Source organism: Diuraphis noxia, unplaced genomic scaffold (assembly GCF_037042655.1).
Source record: "Diuraphis noxia isolate RWA-SAM2 unplaced genomic scaffold, SU_Dnox_SAM2 contig0001, whole genome shotgun sequence".
Taxonomy (NCBI): Eukaryota; Metazoa; Arthropoda; class Insecta; order Hemiptera; family Aphididae; genus Diuraphis; species Diuraphis noxia.
Window position 1 is genome coordinate 20768645 of NW_028301711.1, and position 19155 is coordinate 20787799.

A 19155-nucleotide genomic window follows, 5' to 3' on the forward strand; every position below is an offset into this window, starting at 1 on the left:
CCGAACCTATAAAATATTATTTACTTATGTACAGCTAGGTATACACTACATATATGATGTATTATATTATTATAGACTATCTAAATCAATCGTCAACGCGTTATCGACAGATTACGACGATTAAAACGTAATATAATAGTATAATAATATTATTATATGTTTTATATACTATTTAAACAATACTTATATATATATATATATATATATATATATATATATATATATATATATATATATATATGTCAAGTGCTCGGCAGTTCGGCACACAACCTACTTACTACATACTCGTAATGTGTATACATATTATATGCGTATATATGGCATACTAATATATTGATACTATTATACGCCATAATATAACATAATAATAATACGATATGATAATAATATCGTGTAAACAATTATAATAATATACAATCGCACCTTGTCGTACTATATTCTACACTGATGGCCAATACATTACAATACGTACATAAATAATACTACAGTATAAACATTATCATCGCAAACGCAATATAATATAGCTAGGTAAATGTAAATAATAATATTATTCACAACTATTTGAATATAATAATTACTTATGGGTAAATAACTTATGGGTAGGTAGTAGGTACGTACTACACATTCACAGCGACTGTATAGTAATATAAAATATGATAATAGAATATAAATACGCGAATAATATACATATTGTTATAATAAAATTCGGTATCTACAGTACAGACAGTACAGTATATGTATACTATATATCAAGTATATATGGGGCACAAGTACCGTGTCCGATATAATTGCTATATTTATTATGATATTACTTATGGTTTTAAGCAGTTATGTGCCTGTAATAAACGTGTCCGTGGATTCAGTGGCGGCTCAAAATTGGGAGGTTTACCGACAAATTATCAAACCTCATCAGTATTATACCTCGAATATACCTATGTTAGATACTTAATTACAATATTACAAGAGTTGTGACGAAAAACCACTTAACCTTATTTTGTTTTTTTTATTAGGTATGTCTGCATCATTCTTCATAATATTATTAGGGCTCCCTTTTTCTCAGAATAATTTTTCACGCCTAAATGGAAATGAGAAAAATATTTTTTAACCATGTAGACACGTTGCCAATTCTTGTCAAGTTCACAGAAAACTTGATCGCACTTAAATTATTACAGATTTTTTAATTTTCTTTTATTGATTTCTAATAAATAGTTATAACATTATTTATCTTTATTATTAATTCAGTAAAATGTATTTTTAATTAAATTAGTATACAGTTTATAAGGGGCTGTCACGTATCTACAAACAATAAATAATTATTCGCACCAAACGAGTGCTCAGATGATATACCTTCACCATGGAATAGCCGCCACTGTGCGGACTCGTTTATAAGAGAATAAATAATAATATTGTTAAGATAAAACTAAGATTAGATACATATACATTACGATATCACTGTATAATAACAGCCTCACGCTCAAGCAATACTATACTATAATAGATACCTATCATAGGCGCAAATAGGGAATTAAATCAATGAGGATTTGAGCACTATAGATTTTCAGTGGAGAGCGGTCATGAAAATGTTCACCACCACTCGAAAATCAACCTAGAATACCAACAAAATGTTGCCAATAACTATTTAAAAATTATAATTCAATATATTATATATTATTATGCATACATCTAAAAATGATGACACCTGGAACAAAATGCATTACCCCCACCCCATTTTATTAGGTACAACATAACATAAATACATCTCCAAAACTAGCCTAATTAAAAATTATTTTAGACATTTTATAGGTATAATAATTATTTGATATGTTGAGAAAATATTTGTTTTAAATGAGTTCTAAAATACGATATTGTTATGTTAGATAATATATCATACTACAATTTATAATTACTTAAAAAAAAAACCAAACCACTGTTGACTCTTTTATTTTTTTCAAAAACTACATTAAATTTTACCCGATAAATTTTTGAGATTTTCCCACACATTCGAGAATCATTGAACACTGATCAATAATTAGAGGATTAACGATATAATAACAATAAAATAATAAATATAAATGAAATTCATCCAGGCTTTATCCTTCACTCAGATTACCCAGAAAAAACATATAAACCTATTTGCGCCTATGCTACATAATATAATATATCATACAAGTATCATATACGGCACTTTATAATATAAGAACCTGTGCACCGATAACGATGGTCATTTGTATAATATAAAATATCATATTTATAAAAAATATTCATGTATAATGAAGACCAACAGTGTCGGTCCATCATCATTGCCATCGCCGTCATCGTCGTCGATAAGTTTAATATTGCATTGCCAATGCATCTCTTGCAATACTACTATCTAGCGTCTTGTTGAGATGGTGAGTTAGATGAAGGGAGATAAAGAGCGCAATTTATCACTTTATCACTCGAATAGGTGCTTTTAAATTTTTATTATTTCTATTTTTGAGTATGAAATTATAAACGTAGACACAGCAGTATAATAATAGGTCCTGGTACCCAATGATATTTTTTCATATTTCTCCTCATCACAGTAGATATATATTTTATTATGATTATAACCTTGAATGCCGTCATATTTCATACTTCAAAAATGTTTCATTTTACATTACCCATACGTTAGGGGTTTTTAACCTACTGCTTGCCTTATCCTTTTATTTGAGGCTCGTGATCCTATTTTAAGCAAGGCATGCATTTTTTCTATTTTATCAAATTATAACAATTGTACAACAAGCAAGTCGTTATCACTAACGAAAATTTGAATCACTCAATCAAAAACAACTCGCTGAGGATTGCTGCTTAGTCATGTAGGAAAATTGCCTAATTGAAAAAAATAATATTAAATATCCTGATCCTGCTCAAATAAAATGAACAGTTTTTATATAAAATTTAAAACTAAAGCGTTTTGTAATAATATTATAATGAATTATGTTAGGATAATAAAAACGGATTTTGTGTATATAATACATGTTTTCATCACGAATGCGGTCCGCTGCTTAAGAAGGTTGATGACCCCTGACCTAGTTAGTTGCTTATTTTAGTACACTCTTATCCATAGAATAAATATTATAGCCGAGTCAGTACGATAGAATTCTTGCCTGAATGGTCGAAATACAGACGCGATTTCGTTTGACACAGAAATGGATTTCTTTAAAAACTATTGTAAAGTAAATACAATTAAGTGAGGGAGGAGGGTACGGTTTGGCAAGGAAAAATATTTATTTTTGTTTTCAAGATGGGTAAAAGATGGGCGGCATTTTAAAATCTACCCAAGACATAATCACATAATACATAACGCAAGTAAATAAAACCTGTACCATCGCTGATCAAGTTGTGTTTGGTTGTGTCACCATTTTAAATACATTTTTTTGTATAAGACTAAAAACTATAAGTATAATCAAATTTTAATTTAATTTAACAACAAATATAATCTAAATATGAAAATGTTTTATGATAAGTAGACCTACCTGTTTGAGTATTGAAACAAATGAACTTTCTATTTGTTAGTATGCGTTTCGCCCAAAAATGGCTCTCCCCGATTTGCCCATGTACACGTTTCACCCAGAGTAGTTTAGACCAATTTAAAGTTAAGTTGACCAATAGTTCAGTAAAACATTATATTTTAGCGAACATTATAAAACCAATAGTAATAAAATTACTGAAAAAAATGATGACTACGAATTTATCAACGCGCTGCATCATCACTGTAGTTTATCTTATCTAATATAAAAGATGTCTAACCATATAATAAATTACATACATAAAACTTATAAAAATAATGAACAACAAAGATTATCATCTACGATCGTGGTCAGTTTAAACATATCACAGATTTGGCTGTGTTCACGAATCTGACTAAAATGGTTGTGTATTTAAAAAGTAAAAGGGACAAAGATATGGTAATATGTAATAATTATAAAATACAAATTTGGTTCAAATAACGTAAATACATATGATATTCGTTAGCGTTGTGTAAAACTTTCGTGTTCTGCAACGTTATGTACTTTTGGTTCTGAAGTTGTAAATTAAGTAAATATTTTACTATCTGATCAAGATCACTAAAACCGTATACAATTCAATGATTCATATATAAACCGGCAAATAGTGGTACGAATTTTAAACGGAAAACATCGAAAGAACTTTTTATACAAAAAAAAAAGGAATGGTTTTAAAAGACTTAGCACAAAATTCTCAACTTTTAATATTTGATTTTAATACAATAAGAAAAGTAAAATATAGAAGTAGGCATAAAGTTCTTTCTGTGTCGCCAAGTAATATAATTGAAGCACACATGGCTTTAAATACATCTGAAACTGTAACCTCAAAAAACGAACTATTTATTTAAATGAATGATCTAGAAGAAAATGTTATTTCGCACCCCTGGTGGTGTTTTCTAAATAACGTTAAATAATACACTAATATTATAATCATTTCCAACTTAATTTCAAATTGGTCTAAACTACTCTGGGCAAAACGGGAATCACATAAAAAAAAATTTGGATGAAACTGGTACCCGGGCAAAACGGAGAGGGTGACTTTTGAGCGAAATGGGCTACGCCCATTTTTTGTACCAACTTATAGAGGGTTCAAGGTTTTTTCTTTATATTTTCGGTGAAAACTGATTTTGTTTGGATGCTATTAAAGCAGACCCTTCAATTGTATTATTTATAACCCACCCACTTTATCTAAAACCTATTTGCTCGTTGCTCAGAAATAAAAATAGAGTATATATCTATATAAATATATTATATAGCTTACAATACTGCGTAGGTATTTTGGTATTCAATTTTTAATTAATGTAAATACACATTTTGGGTGGGAAGTTTGAGGTCAAATAATTATTACGTAAACTCTATTATTTTGGATGGTTAAGTAAAGTCATTAAAATAAAGCCCGACACTAATAATGCAGGTGCTTCTATCGGCATCACCACCACTGTCACCACCTCCACTGATTCCAATAATATCCACCACCTTTACCACTAATCACTATTGTTTACTCACGCTGACACACTATAACAATAATAGTGACGACAACGACGACGACGACGATGGTCGTCGCAATAAGCCCTTACGCGAAAGTTCGTCCGACTACGGTTCGAATTTTGAACATTCCCAAACGTATTATTGCTGTTATTCAACGCCGCCTGTCGGTTCTGTTGTGAAGACGACAGTGCACGACCCAGCATGCTGTTGTACTGCTGTTGTTGTTGTTGCTGGTTTTGGTGCTGCTGGCTTTTGTGTTGCTGTTGCTTAAGTTGCCGCTGCATGTGCTGTTGTTGCTGCTGTTGGTGCTGCTGGTGCTGTTGGTGCTGGTTCCGGTTGTTCTGCTGAACCGTCTTTTTGGACTTCGACTCCTGATGACCGAACGCATGGATCGGCTGATTCAACAATTTGCATATTCGATCGTATTCCGGTGTTTTTTCCAACTATATTCAAGAGTGAAATCGTAGTAGGTACAACAACAAAATAGGTAAACTTCACAGCTCTTGGCTGATGCTATTGCATATAGCTACCTAGATACCTAAGTATTAGGTGCTATATACTGGTGATGTGTTGCCAGGAAAAAAAGTCGTCGGTATAATATGCATTTTTCAAGTAGGTGGTGACTACAAATTATTAATATATGAAAAAAAAAATTATAGAAGTTTAAATAAAAATGATTCTCGCTTCGGAGGAAATCATACGTATTAACAATAATACTGTGCAAGTACGTGTAGTCTGTATGGACGTACATATAACTTTTACTGAAAAACGTTCTTAAAAATGTGTACACGTTATTATTTTGTAAAAGTATGAGTACAATATTATGACATGTATTCTAGACTTAAGGTATTTTTGGTATCAATTTTCCGGTTATCGCTCAAATACCGCTCGAATCTTATACTGTATCACACCGAATTACCGACCTTCTGTTAAATACCGAGTGTAATACTCTTAACCTCATGGGTTAATACCGTTCGTGGTTTTTTCTGTATGCCGATTCTAATGTCACAATACCATCCACTCTATCAAAGTTTTTTGGTATTCTAATATAACAGTTTTCCAGTGTGTAACGGTATTACGGTATAGGTATTTAGTCAGGGCTGGGCAGTATCTTAGATGGTACTAATATTTAAGATACATACCTACCTAAGATAGTGAAACACAATTGTATCTTATATCTTGTATCGAGATACATAATTTCAACATATCATAAACCATGTATTTAAATACTTTATTAACTTGTATTTATGATTATGATACTAGATAAATTCAAAAATTATGTTTCATGTGCATATTTCATTTATATAAAATTTGTCCTAATTGCCCATTATTGTTGTTTAGCAATAGCCAATTAGTAATCCCATATTAATTTATTAGATTAAAGTAACTTTGTTGTCTGACGATAGTAGGTATTATATCAACTTTATTACAAAGGTTTCTTGATGATTTTTCAAACATTAACCTTTTTTGTAAAATTAAGAAAAACCTAAAATAATAGTGGTGTATACAACCTTTTATACAGGTATTGTAGGTATAAGTAATATTCTAAAATATGTTGCATCTTGTATTTAGATACTTTGTCTGAGGTATCTTTCCCAGCCCTGTATCTGATGGTGTACCGTTACATACCTGTATCCGATTGCAATACCAGATATAGGTAATATAAAGGTGTTATTTAACATTTAATATTTATTATTATATACAATATTATTACATATTACAATAATAATGAATTCAAAATATACTAAGCTATAAGATGCCAGGTAGTATCAAGCAGGGTGGTTCATACAACAACTAAACATTTAACGAATCAATAATGGGCTATAATAGTCTCTTAAACATGATTTAGTGGCCTGTGGTTGATTCATTAAATTGTATTAGAATATGGGCGAATGTAAGTTTCCACACGAGATATAGCAGGTAAAAATTATCCCTGGATATTCGTGCGTAAGTTCCCACACGAAAAAAAATACACTTGCACGTAAGTTCCTACCCGAAAAAAAATTATACCAAACACCAAGGCTGGGCAAAGAAAAGTAACATAACTTAATTTAAAGTTAAAATTTTCGTATTTTCAAAATAAAAATTTTAGACACATAATAATGTTTATAATATAAATTGCTTATAATTTTAACTTTTAATTCATTAATGCTCAGCCTTGCCAAACACAAACTTCCTTCCCACTTTATTCAGATTTAGGACTGACAAATAACTTATATAACTTTTATAACTTAAAAATAATTATACACAGTATCATACTATATGGCTATGTGAAGTGTTTGAGCTTTCGCAATAAGCCAAATAAAATTTGATTTTTTTTCTATTACCTATTATTATTATTTTATACCTAAAAAAATTTAATTGGATTTTTTTTATCTAATACAAAAACAAAACAAATTTTAAGTTGTCATTCCTAAGTGTTAATAACTTAACTTTTTCCGTGTGGGAACTTACGTACGGCCGTAATTTTTTTCGAGTGGGAACTTACATATGTACTCGCTTACCAGCTATGTTTCGTGTGGGAACTTACCAAGCCCCTGGAATATTATTAAATTAATATTGTTTCGTATAACCCAGTTTAAGGTTGAAAAATATTTCTCGATAATCACCTGATACATATACTAAGCACCTTACTTTCCACTTGAGAATTGAAAATTTCAATTAATAATATTATAGAATATACTTTTTTTAACTGAAAATCCAATGGTATAAGAGCATTAAGTAAGCAAACATAATATTTATTTATTTTATTTATGCGCCTCACCAAAAGTGTATTATATTATTATTGTATTACTATTTTTTACAAAATAAATTTTATTATATGGTGGTAGGTGTGGTACAAGTCTTATATGATTTTTTGTTTTCATGGCCTTTCTGTGAAATAAATTTAAAATAAATAGAAAACCGAAAAGCTTTGTTCCACGAACTATTTTATCACCACTGTGAATTCTTTCGGGCACTTTCGTCATATAGCAACTACAGGGATGATATACAATATTAACAAGAACAACCTACGGGATAATCTTTTAAGATGACCATAGACTCCTTCCGGATTTCGTTACTTACTCTATCTTCATATTTGCATTGTAAATATTAAATGCGTAACTACCCGTGGAGTTAACATTAAAATTGATTTTAAAAACAATTAGATTTGCTGTAAGCAAATTCAAATTGTCACAAACATTCATGACGGTTATAATTCAAAGAAAATAATATATATATATACCTATCTAAGTTTTATAAAAATTATGTAATATCTTATATTCAATATGTATAATTATAATTATACTAAAATCGTAGAATTTGTAACTTTGCAACTGAAAATTATCCTAGTAATTATCTGTTATGTATAGTCAAACAAATAATATAAATCTCAAATGATAACCATATTCTGCGTTATCATTATTTAGGTAGGGATTAAAAATTATGGAAAATGTTTTTTTTTTTTAAGATATACATACAACAATTGTTTTATACGAAGCGTAACTATTTCATTTATTTTCTATTATAATATTATCAATTTATTATTAGTATTCATATAATAATTTTTTTTAACCTAACCTATAGATAGGTATTTTGCATTGAATCAAATATTTTATTTATTATATTTTATTATTGTGTTTTTGTTTATTTATATTAACCGGATCAAATAAATCATTAACTAACCCAGCTTTGTAAAGATGTACTATAAACTACCCACCTAGCCAAATGTAGAATTATCGACGGTAACACGTATCGATATAGTAATTGTCAGTACTAGTTATATATAGCAAATATTATAATTAAATTACCTATAAAATATAAACACTAATAAATAAAAGCTAGATTTTTCGTCTAAAGCTGCCAATCGAATAAATCGATGATGACGATGATTATCTTCTATATTAATAGGAATGTGTTAATTTGTACTGCCTAATATTCCTAACTCCAATTTATATCGAATTATAGTAAATTATAATAACAAATCAGTTAACAAACATTGAATACGAGTGTACATTTGAGGAAATTTTATCATAATATAATTATTCAGGAAATAGGTACTCACGTCGTCTTGGAACACGCAGTTTTCAGCCGTCGTATCGTACGCGGATGATATGTTATTGTGATCACTTTCAACCGACGCAAATCTAAAATGCAAACACCATTAATTTGAAATAATTGGAAAAGTTTTGATATCATGTAGGTATTGTTGTTCATGTCATAACATTTCATACAGTCATCATCGTCACCGCTACTTGGTTGCGCGCAGTTTAGATACTTACTCAACTACGCTAATAATCAGCCGCATAATATCATTATGCATTGGTATGCACTACATAATTATGTACCTGCTACTGTTACTGCTGCTGCTGCTACTGCTGTTGTTACCGTTGTAGTACGACTGGGAATTTTGACCGTAAGCAGCGACTGGTTGGACGATGGTTTCTCCACCGCCAGCCCGGAATTTGTTGTTTTGTAAGACACCTAAAATATTATATACCAACGTGAATAATTATTACAAATGTCAAATTCACGTGTACCGAACGAAATAAATTAATAATTTTACAAACAGTTAGGGTTACTAAAATTCTCGGAATACATCGTGACAGAAATTCCTGGGTACGTGTGGGAATTCACAGTAAAATACAGTTAAATTTACTGTTGAAATGAATTATATTTTACACATAAACTATTATATAATCATGCATTTCATTTGAATGTTCAAGTTATTTCTTGAATTTCCATTTAAAATACCTACAAAGTACAAGTCATATAATGCTTAAAAATATTTGATAAAATTAATGAAATTTTGTTTAATTGAAACAGGAATATGCACCTATATTATGTGCCTGTATTACTGGAATAGATGGATCTCATTAAAATACATTTTATTGTTTCGAATATTTATAATACCGCTGTCTCTCGACTTCACATGGTTAGTCTTGACTCTTTGCAATATTTGAAGGCATTTTTATAACATTTTTAAACAAGGGAACCCTATATTTTATTTCTGCACCTGGGCACTAAGATTTCAAGATCCAATAATTACCAAAAGTACAACAAATAAAATATATGTTTTGACATATTGAATAATTGTCTTAGGTTATAAAAATGTTGATGAACTTTTATGAAGTTTAAAGAACTCACAAATAAGTATTATCCATACAAAAATTTTACATAAATTAATATTCATCTTGCTTGGATATAATGTCAGGTATCCGAATCAATTAAAGTGGAAATACAATTTCAAGGAAATCACTAGTTTTCCCGGTTATCTTTTGGTTTAACGCACCAGAACAATATTTCAAAAGTTATGAATATTAATTAAAACTAAATCGTAATTCAAAGGAAATCATAAGTTTCACCCACTTATCTTTTGATATAATTAATATACCATGAACATTTCAAGAAGTTATGAATATAAATATGATATAATTAAAGTATAGGGTCAACTGTTCTAATATAGATAATTGTGTAAGTTTCAGTACAACTACAGAAAAACATCCCAATGCACTTGAAATAACATTTGAATGATTGTTAAAATAAAAATAAAAAATATTGAAATATTGAAATGTAAATTTAGATAAATTGTGAAAAAATGATTATATTGTAATATTATAAATAGTGTTGTGATTGAGAGGACGCCACGCCCGCATGTGTTATCTCCGTTGTACAAGTGCGTAGCATAGCAAATTTTACGTTCAGCATATCACGTTTATCTCCGTTAATTTAAAATTTAGAGTGAATTGACCTATAATAAAAATTAAAGACAAGATTATTACCGAGGGCATCTCATAGGCTTTTTATTATATTTTAATTGTAAACCGAGTTATTAGTATTTTTAGATACAAAAATAATTTACATATTTAAAATAGTCATAACTCAGTTTAAAATTAAAATATGATAAAAAGCCAATGAGATGCCCTCGGTAATAAGCATGCCTTTAATTTTTATAATAAGTCAGTTCACTCTAAATTTTAAATTAACGAAGATAATCGTGATCTGCTGAGCGTAAAATTTGCTATGCTACGCACTTGTACGACGGAGACAACACATGCGGGTGTGACGTCCTCTTAAGTATTCATAACATTTGTAATAGGAAAGGTTGTATTAGTTATTAAATAATTGTGAAGTATAGTAATAACTGTAAACAATTTTAGTATTATGTCAGAAATAATTTATTGTAAATTAGTATAATTTTGTTTTTCCAATAATCCAAACTACTACAATCGAATTATTCATGAATTAGATTCTCCGCTACATCTGATATCTTAAAACGATTTATAAAACCAACTGAGACATATTAAGTCTCAATTTCAGGTCAAGACTAAGCCGGTGATTGAAATTGGTATACCACAATTCCGTTGTCTCGAAAAACAAAAAAAAACATTCAACTCACCCTTATCAAATAAATCCTTATTAAGTACCTAAATTCGATAACTGTAATTCAGAGACGAATAAGGCTATTTTGTATTACTGGAAAACGTATTCAAGGTCCCCCAAATTGAAGTTCGCTATGCATTTAGAAAATAAATGTATATTATTACTCTCATATTATTTTAATGAAATACAAAAGTAGGTACTATATAGTTATAAAATAAAAAATAAAAATCGGTCAGAAACAAATAATCTTGTATATTCAGGCCGGAAACTTAATTACCTATGTTAGTAGGAACTTGTATACGAACGATGTAATTATGTTTAAAAAAGTGGGTAAGTAAGTGGATGTCGCTTTGCTGTAAAGGAGGTTACAAGAGTGGATTAATGCAGTGGATGGTATCAAATTTTAATTCAACGAAATAATATCATTGTATACGAAAAACGATTCTGAGTGGAGACGGTTTATCAGTCTAGGATATGTTATAATATATCAACTTATTATATTGTCATTTTTTCAAAAAAAAAAAAAAAAAAAGTAGATACCTATAAAATAAATTCCAAATTAATCAAATCATATTCATTATGTACCCAACAACCGAACTCACTCGACCATTCATAATAGGTATATATAATTTCTTATAAAATATAAGTCATTAACGACATTAGCTATTAATATTAGAATAAAATGAAGAATATTCTATAAATGTAAGCATCCACGAATAATATTTTTAAATTACAACTATAACTACAATTTTTATTCTTGATTATTTAATATGCAAGTTCATCTAAATTTTAACTTAGAAAATATGAAAAAAAACTGTGTTTAATAGTTTTTAGGATTTTTTTCAGCGAAATTAACTATTTACAAATAATCTTGTTTTAAATTTTCTATCATTAGCTATAAAATTTAAACTTTTATAAATTTTTAACGACTAACGATTTGTAAATTTTCAATTCAATAAATTTTGTCACTCATTTACACTTTAAAAGACAGTAAAAAAAAATGGCTATGTATTTTAAAATTGTCCAACTGTTATTATATCAACTTATAGGGAAGTTTATGTTAAATTTTCGAGTCTTATGACCCAATAATACAATTTTATCAACATTTATACAATAAAAAACTAAAAAAAGAAAATTTCAAATGTCTTTAAATAACATAAAAATTGTTGAAATCTATTGAAAATTTTATCAAGTATAGGATTTATGCAATAAAAATTTTATGTAAATTTAAAGTTTTTACAGTTATTCGTTTTTGAATAACAATAAAAATAAGGATATCAGTACAAGAGAAATCGAGTGAATATCTAATTTTGTAATTCAAATGCTCATAGAAATTTCATTTTATTTTCCGGTAGACAATTTTTATTTGATAAAGTAGAAAATCTAATGAAAAGTTTTGTATTGAATTTTCAAATCTTAGATATAAAAAGATAAATTTTTATGAATTTCTAACTCAAAATAAATTACCGTAAAAGCAATAATATTTATTTCAATATTTATAATCCAATAAAATAAATTATTTCCAAATTGTGTATACTTCGATATTATATTATTAAATTATAAATTGTAGTAGTATTAATAAGATTAAAAATAAAATACGGTGTTGCCGGGGGGGGGGGGGCATAATTTTGTACGGACAGTCGGGACAGAGGCTAATCGGGAAAATCCCAACTTCTCGATGGGCCAATCCATCCAATACTGTAATGATTGCAGTATGACAATAATCATATAAGTAATGTAACACATAAATGTAGTACGAGGTTATTATGAAAATATAATCCTTCGTCCTAAATTATGTATAACTCTATATTGTACATACCTAATTAGACGTAATATACGAAAAATATGTTCTACGATTATTTTATTCTAACTTAAACTCAAACCAATAATGATATAAATCGAAAACAAACTAGGTTTAAATGGAATATTTTTTTATAGGAGTGTTTTGGAATTGTAATATATAGGCGATGGAGACTGGAGAGCGGTACTGCAGTAAGTGTTAGCGATAAATGTATACAATAGGTAATCCTATTACCACTACAGAATATAATATATTAGTCGTTCGTGTCTATTGTCACAAGTGCTGTTGCAAGGTTTAAAATCAGGATATGTTGTATCCACATAGGCGTATATAACTAGACAGAACATTCGGTATTCTAACACACAAAAAAAAAATGTACAAAAAGTGGAGCTTGTTTCTAGGATTTGTTTTTGTTTGGCCATATCCTTGAAGCTCTTCCATTTCTCTCATTCTTGTGATAAGACTCAAGCCATAATAATCCCACATAATCTTTTTGGCACGACTACACCTCTTATTATTCGAAGCAAATGCTACGCATAGCTCTAAATGTACAATCCTTTGCGGGTTACATATACCACGTAATACCTTTTCCTATCGATTAGTAATTGATTCATGTTAAAAATAAACTTCTAACGTTGCAACTGATGGTTACTTGTGCAGTTTGTGCTAATGCAAGATTAAAGCATTTAATTCGGTGAACATGCTGCAACATCGATGCGGATACTGCAACAACGATGCGGATACCTGCAACAGCGATGCAGATGCCTGCAACAGCGATGCGGATACCGTTAACCACACTTTTTTTGAGTGCCAGTATTGGAGCAGTCTAAGGAAGGATCTTGGCTAGGGCACGTACCCAGCCGTGGTGGACATGCCAGCCATTCTTTGCGGCCCTGCCTTTGATGACTTGCCGCTGGGCCACTAAGCGAGGGCCAATGTCCCCAGTAATGCAGAGAAGATGTTTAGGATCTTCTACAAGATGATGGAGGAAATCTGACCTTCAATTAAAAGGAGGAGAGAGCCAGGCAGTGGAGGAAGTCTAATGGACGAGCCATGTAAGATGGTCGAAGTATCGCTGTCAACCTGGAACATTATGGCAAGTGTGGCGGACTCCGGTCGGCCAGCGAAGCCGACTAATCTCGGAAGGCATATCAACATATTTTATCTATCCGTTTATTGTAATAATCGCATTACTTAACGTATCTTATATTTATATACATATATTATTTTATGTTATAAACGATGGCGACGCTGTCGACGTTATGCGCAAGCAGTTTTGGCAACAAAAAAAAGTTCAGTGAACATGAATAATGCATGAATGTTTATTAAATTACCTATCAATCAAACTTAATGTTTTATGTATATACTGCTCTTTATTAAATTGTTTTTTTTATCTAATTGTCAGCAGATAAAAAACTTAAATAACATCATATCAAATGCAATCATTAGGTTATCTGTAGAGTACCTCGGGGATGTTGTATGAGCTAACTTGAGAGTATTCAAAACCGTGTTTTAAACTATATTAACACCTAATAAGGAATACCAACAAAATACGTATAATCAATTGATATAATTCTACTGCAGTTGCTAAATGTTGATGTCTTGAACTACTTTCTAATAATGTTGGTTAAAATATGATTTATAAATTTATAATCAAATGTTCAAATGTATTATCTCTAATTAGATTATAAGTGTATGATATGTAATTGACTTTATTATTTTATATATAATATATATATATATTAGCTATATAGATAGGCATCGCAAGTATAGTCATACGCTTGTAATGCAATAATTTACTTAATTTTGGCCTATTTAATATATGTATTGTTGTGCTTACACTAATTTTGGGCGTAATACGTAATAATAATAATTATGATCAATAAAATATGTCAAATCAAGCAAAATAATATTTTTAAATAATATATACATACATTAAAATCTCACATATGATGTTTTTTTATTTGTGTCTATGCGCCTAAACGAGTAGTCGTCGAAATAATTAATTGTTTGATATTCAACATCACAAAAAAATTACTGTGAATGTATGCAATTTTTACTGAAGGTGTATATTAGAAATAATATTCTATACACAAAACAATTTTTTAAATATTTTATGTTTTGAGCTATTTATAGGCATATGAAATTATCAATTATTATTAGCTTTTTAAAATTTATTTATTTTTCAGTTAGAAAATATTTACTTGGTAAAAAAAAATTGAAAATGTAATACTAAGTTCCTCATAAGTTATTGATAGTAGAAAATAAAGATAAAGTTAAGCGTAAATCCATCGTAACTTTGTATGAGCGTCTGAATTTCAAACTTTGACAAAACACTTAAACCTCACAATAATTTGTAAATTATTTTTTAAATTTATCTAAGATTTGAAAATTTAATACAAGATTCCCCTTAAATTTGTCTATCGTAAATATTCGTTATCGACAGAAAAAATGTCTTCTGGAAAGTCAAATAAAATTTATATTATGGTATTACATTTTTTACAAAATCGGATATTTTCATGGAAAGACTTTCCAATTTTGAGGTACCTAATTCAAATAACTGTAGATACTTGAAAATTTTAAATGTTTATTTTATGATTTCTTAAATTTCATAAAATGTTTATAAATTCTAAACATTTTATCGAAGTATTATAAATTATAATATTTCGATTTTTTTATTAACATTTTCAGTTTTCAATTTTTTTAATTTTTTTTTTTTCTTTAAAAGTCAATAGAATATTGTATTCATTGGGTTAAAAATTCAAAATTTTATACGGGTTCTTGTCGTTCTTGATGTTATTACATCGTCAGTTATAAACTATTATAAATTTATATCCAAGATTATTTTTTACAACCATTTAGAATTCAAAGAATGATAACATTTAATGAAAATGTACAAATTATTTTATAGTTCAAAACGTATAAAATGTTCAACTTTTATAGCTAAGGATTGAAAATTTAAAACTGCAAGGAGATTATAAACTGAATTCAATTTTCAATTTTTTTGACAAAAATGAATTTAACCTACTATACTATAAATTGATGTCTATAATACAGTCAAATGTATTACTTTAATCGTAATATTAATAGGTACTTGATTTCATTTATCATCAAATTCAAATTTAACACATCTATCACAGTGATTCTCTATAGACATGTAATATACAACATACCGTTACCCACTTATCCACTTCCCCTAAAAATTAGATAAATCAGTCAGAAGTATTTCCATAAGAATTTAAACACAAATTGTCTGGTGTGACGGACCTTATAGGTTTGGTTTGATAACTACTATAGTGAAGAAATTCCCAATATCTTTTAATAAAATTATCTAAAAATGATAAGTAAATAAATGTTCCAATACATATAAAATAATCAATAAAATAATTAATTTACATCCTATAGGAGTTATTTTTTGTGCCTATATTGATATTGCTAAAAATAAGTGGTCTGGATGTACTATTGATCGTAAGTCATTGCATACTTAAATAAAAATTGTGCCGTTCACAAATAAGTAATAAGGAAACAAAGTTTAAAATGTAAAAATAATAACACTTTGGGAATCGTGCATAAAAAAAAATTTAATAAAGAATGAAATATTTCATATCAAATAAGTATTTCAAAATCAGCGAAAGGCGCCGTGTAAAGTCCAGCTTTATGCTTATTTAGACTTACCTAAATGTCTTTTATAACAAGTTATCAATCGCTATAAATCGTTATAAATTATTAGTGTCTAGTGTCTACCCAAAACGCGTTCATTTTATATTTATTAATATATTTTCTTTAATATTATTTATATTATTATAAAACTATGAAACATGTTTGACTATAAGTGTCGTACCGGATTGTATTGTAGATGACTGATTGAGTTTTTTCGATCGGGTTTGGTCCGAAAAAACGGGCGCTGCCGAAGATTCATCGTTCGACAACTTCGATCTTTGTTGCGTGTCTGTGATGCCCGAATTCGCTGCGGCGTATTTCTTCATGAACCGCTCGTTATCAACTATCTGATGGTGCAAATTAAACGCCGCCGAGCTACTACTGTTGTTCAATCCAGATATACCTAGAAAATAACGCAAAAAATATTATTTATGGACCAAAAAAAAACTGTTTTACATATTACAGGTACACTCTTATATTTCACGTTACTTATGTTTAAATTTAATATAATTTTTACTTTATATAATCATTACGTATTATGTATATTATGTATAAATGTATTCACATGTGAACTAAATTTCTTATTCTTATTTTTAATAGGTTGAATTGGGGGATTTACCATGGAGAAAATACCCAGCCACCTCTCCAACCCCCAAAAAATCTAAATACACTGTCATGCTTATTATTCGTAATTTAGGTATTACATATAATATAATTTAGGTTTCTAGAATTATTTATTATTTATTTTTGTCGCATTTAAAATTTCAATAATTTTTTTCAATGCTTAACGTCATATTAACATTGTTTTCAATTTTTTCTTTTATACGACCAAAAAAATCAAACTTAATATTGAGTTCCAGTACTGGCAACAATGCCAACTATATATCTATCGTAATTTATAAAATTAAAAAATTAATTTAATTTAAAACATAAAGACAAGCGTAGGTAATTTAAATGCCAGGCATAAGTAATAATATATCCTCCATTATATAAAATAAGTCAAATACCTTGCTGTCGCTGTATATGTATACTATCTAAATACGCGTCGTCACAGTTTAATAAAAAATTTAAACTAAACAAATCGACAACTATAGTTTTTAATTGAAAATAAAAAGTATAATATATAGGCCATAGGTTATCGTGTTGCTTTTGTTTGAATAACTGTATGAAACATTTTGCAGAAAGAATAAAATATCGAATTGGTTCTCACAATTTGAATTGTTATTTAAATTGTATTTTGAAATAAATAAATGAAAATCATCCCAATAATAATTGTGTTGCATATAATTTAACAATAAAATGTTATTTTGTGCGCAATGATACGAGTAATTCACCCTGAAAGTCAGAACGTTTATTTTCGTCTATGAAAAGAATATACGTTAATATTATTAATTATGATTGACCGTCATATTATCTACTCTTAATATCAGGAATGATTGGTACAGATGAAAATATCAAACTATTTATCAATACATAGTGTTTAAAATAAAATGAGTTGATCGAATAAACTATAAGTACGAAACAATTATATAAACAAAATACTGTCCACAATTGAAAAATCGTTTTCAATAAATTGACCAATTTCGTACCAAATCCGGTAGTGAAATACTAGACAATGTGTTTAGTAATTAGTTGAGATCGGTGGTTATATCTATCGATGGTTTGAAACGCGTAACATTGATTGGCGTACGTTCCGCAGAGGCGCAGCTAATCCACTACATATGGTGATGAATTTTGAATAAATTTTGTCGAAGTATAATTTTTTTATAAGCATATTTTAGATTGAGCTTGAATTTCGACAAGTACCGATCAATCCACTACGCAATTCGAGGGATATTGTTAAAAACGATGTTTGTCAAATCCTTGTGTTCGGAGTTGCTGAAGCAATAGTAGTATGTTTTGGTCGGTTCTGGGCCCCCCGCAAATCCGGTGAATCCGGCTACCCCGCCCAGCCTATAGTTATATGCTATCGCAACCGTGCTCGGCCGTGCCCCCTCCCCTCTCATTCATCACATGCCATACCGGCCCTTCCCCCTCCCATCTATACCTATCACATACATTGCGAGTCAATGCCACGCGCTGCCATTCCCCTCCATGCCATGTCATGCCTTTCTCCAACACGTAACGTGCTATCGCAAACGTGCCTGGCCTTACCCCCCCCCCCCCCATTAATGTCTACCCCCTAAAAATGGTATATCACAAAAATATAATATACATTAAATAATTCAAATAATTTAATTTAATATTATACTAGTATTTAAAACAATATATTATTATTGTTCTAACAACCTAGCTAGTTGTTTATTAATACATTAT

At 29.1% G+C, this 19155-nt stretch overlaps 1 protein-coding gene across 4 annotated transcripts in view; it reads right to left on the minus strand.

Annotated features, from left to right (window-relative positions):
- The window catches only part of LOC107168779 (uncharacterized), a 132315-nt gene that overhangs the window by 49384 nt on the left and 63776 nt on the right, over positions 1-19155 (minus strand). For 3 of the 4 annotated variants that reach the window (XM_089218074.1, XM_089218073.1, XM_089218076.1), the window contains 4 exons: positions 17021-17242; positions 9344-9479; positions 9061-9142; positions 5105-5458 (listed from right to left, as the gene is read on the minus strand). In XM_089218074.1, the coding sequence (XP_089074200.1) occupies positions 5105-5458; positions 9061-9142; positions 9344-9479; positions 17021-17242 (794 nt within the window). The remainder of the gene's footprint in view (positions 1-5104; positions 5459-9060; positions 9143-9343; positions 9480-17020; positions 17243-19155) is intronic. The other variant, XM_089218075.1, reaches the window with a different exon arrangement.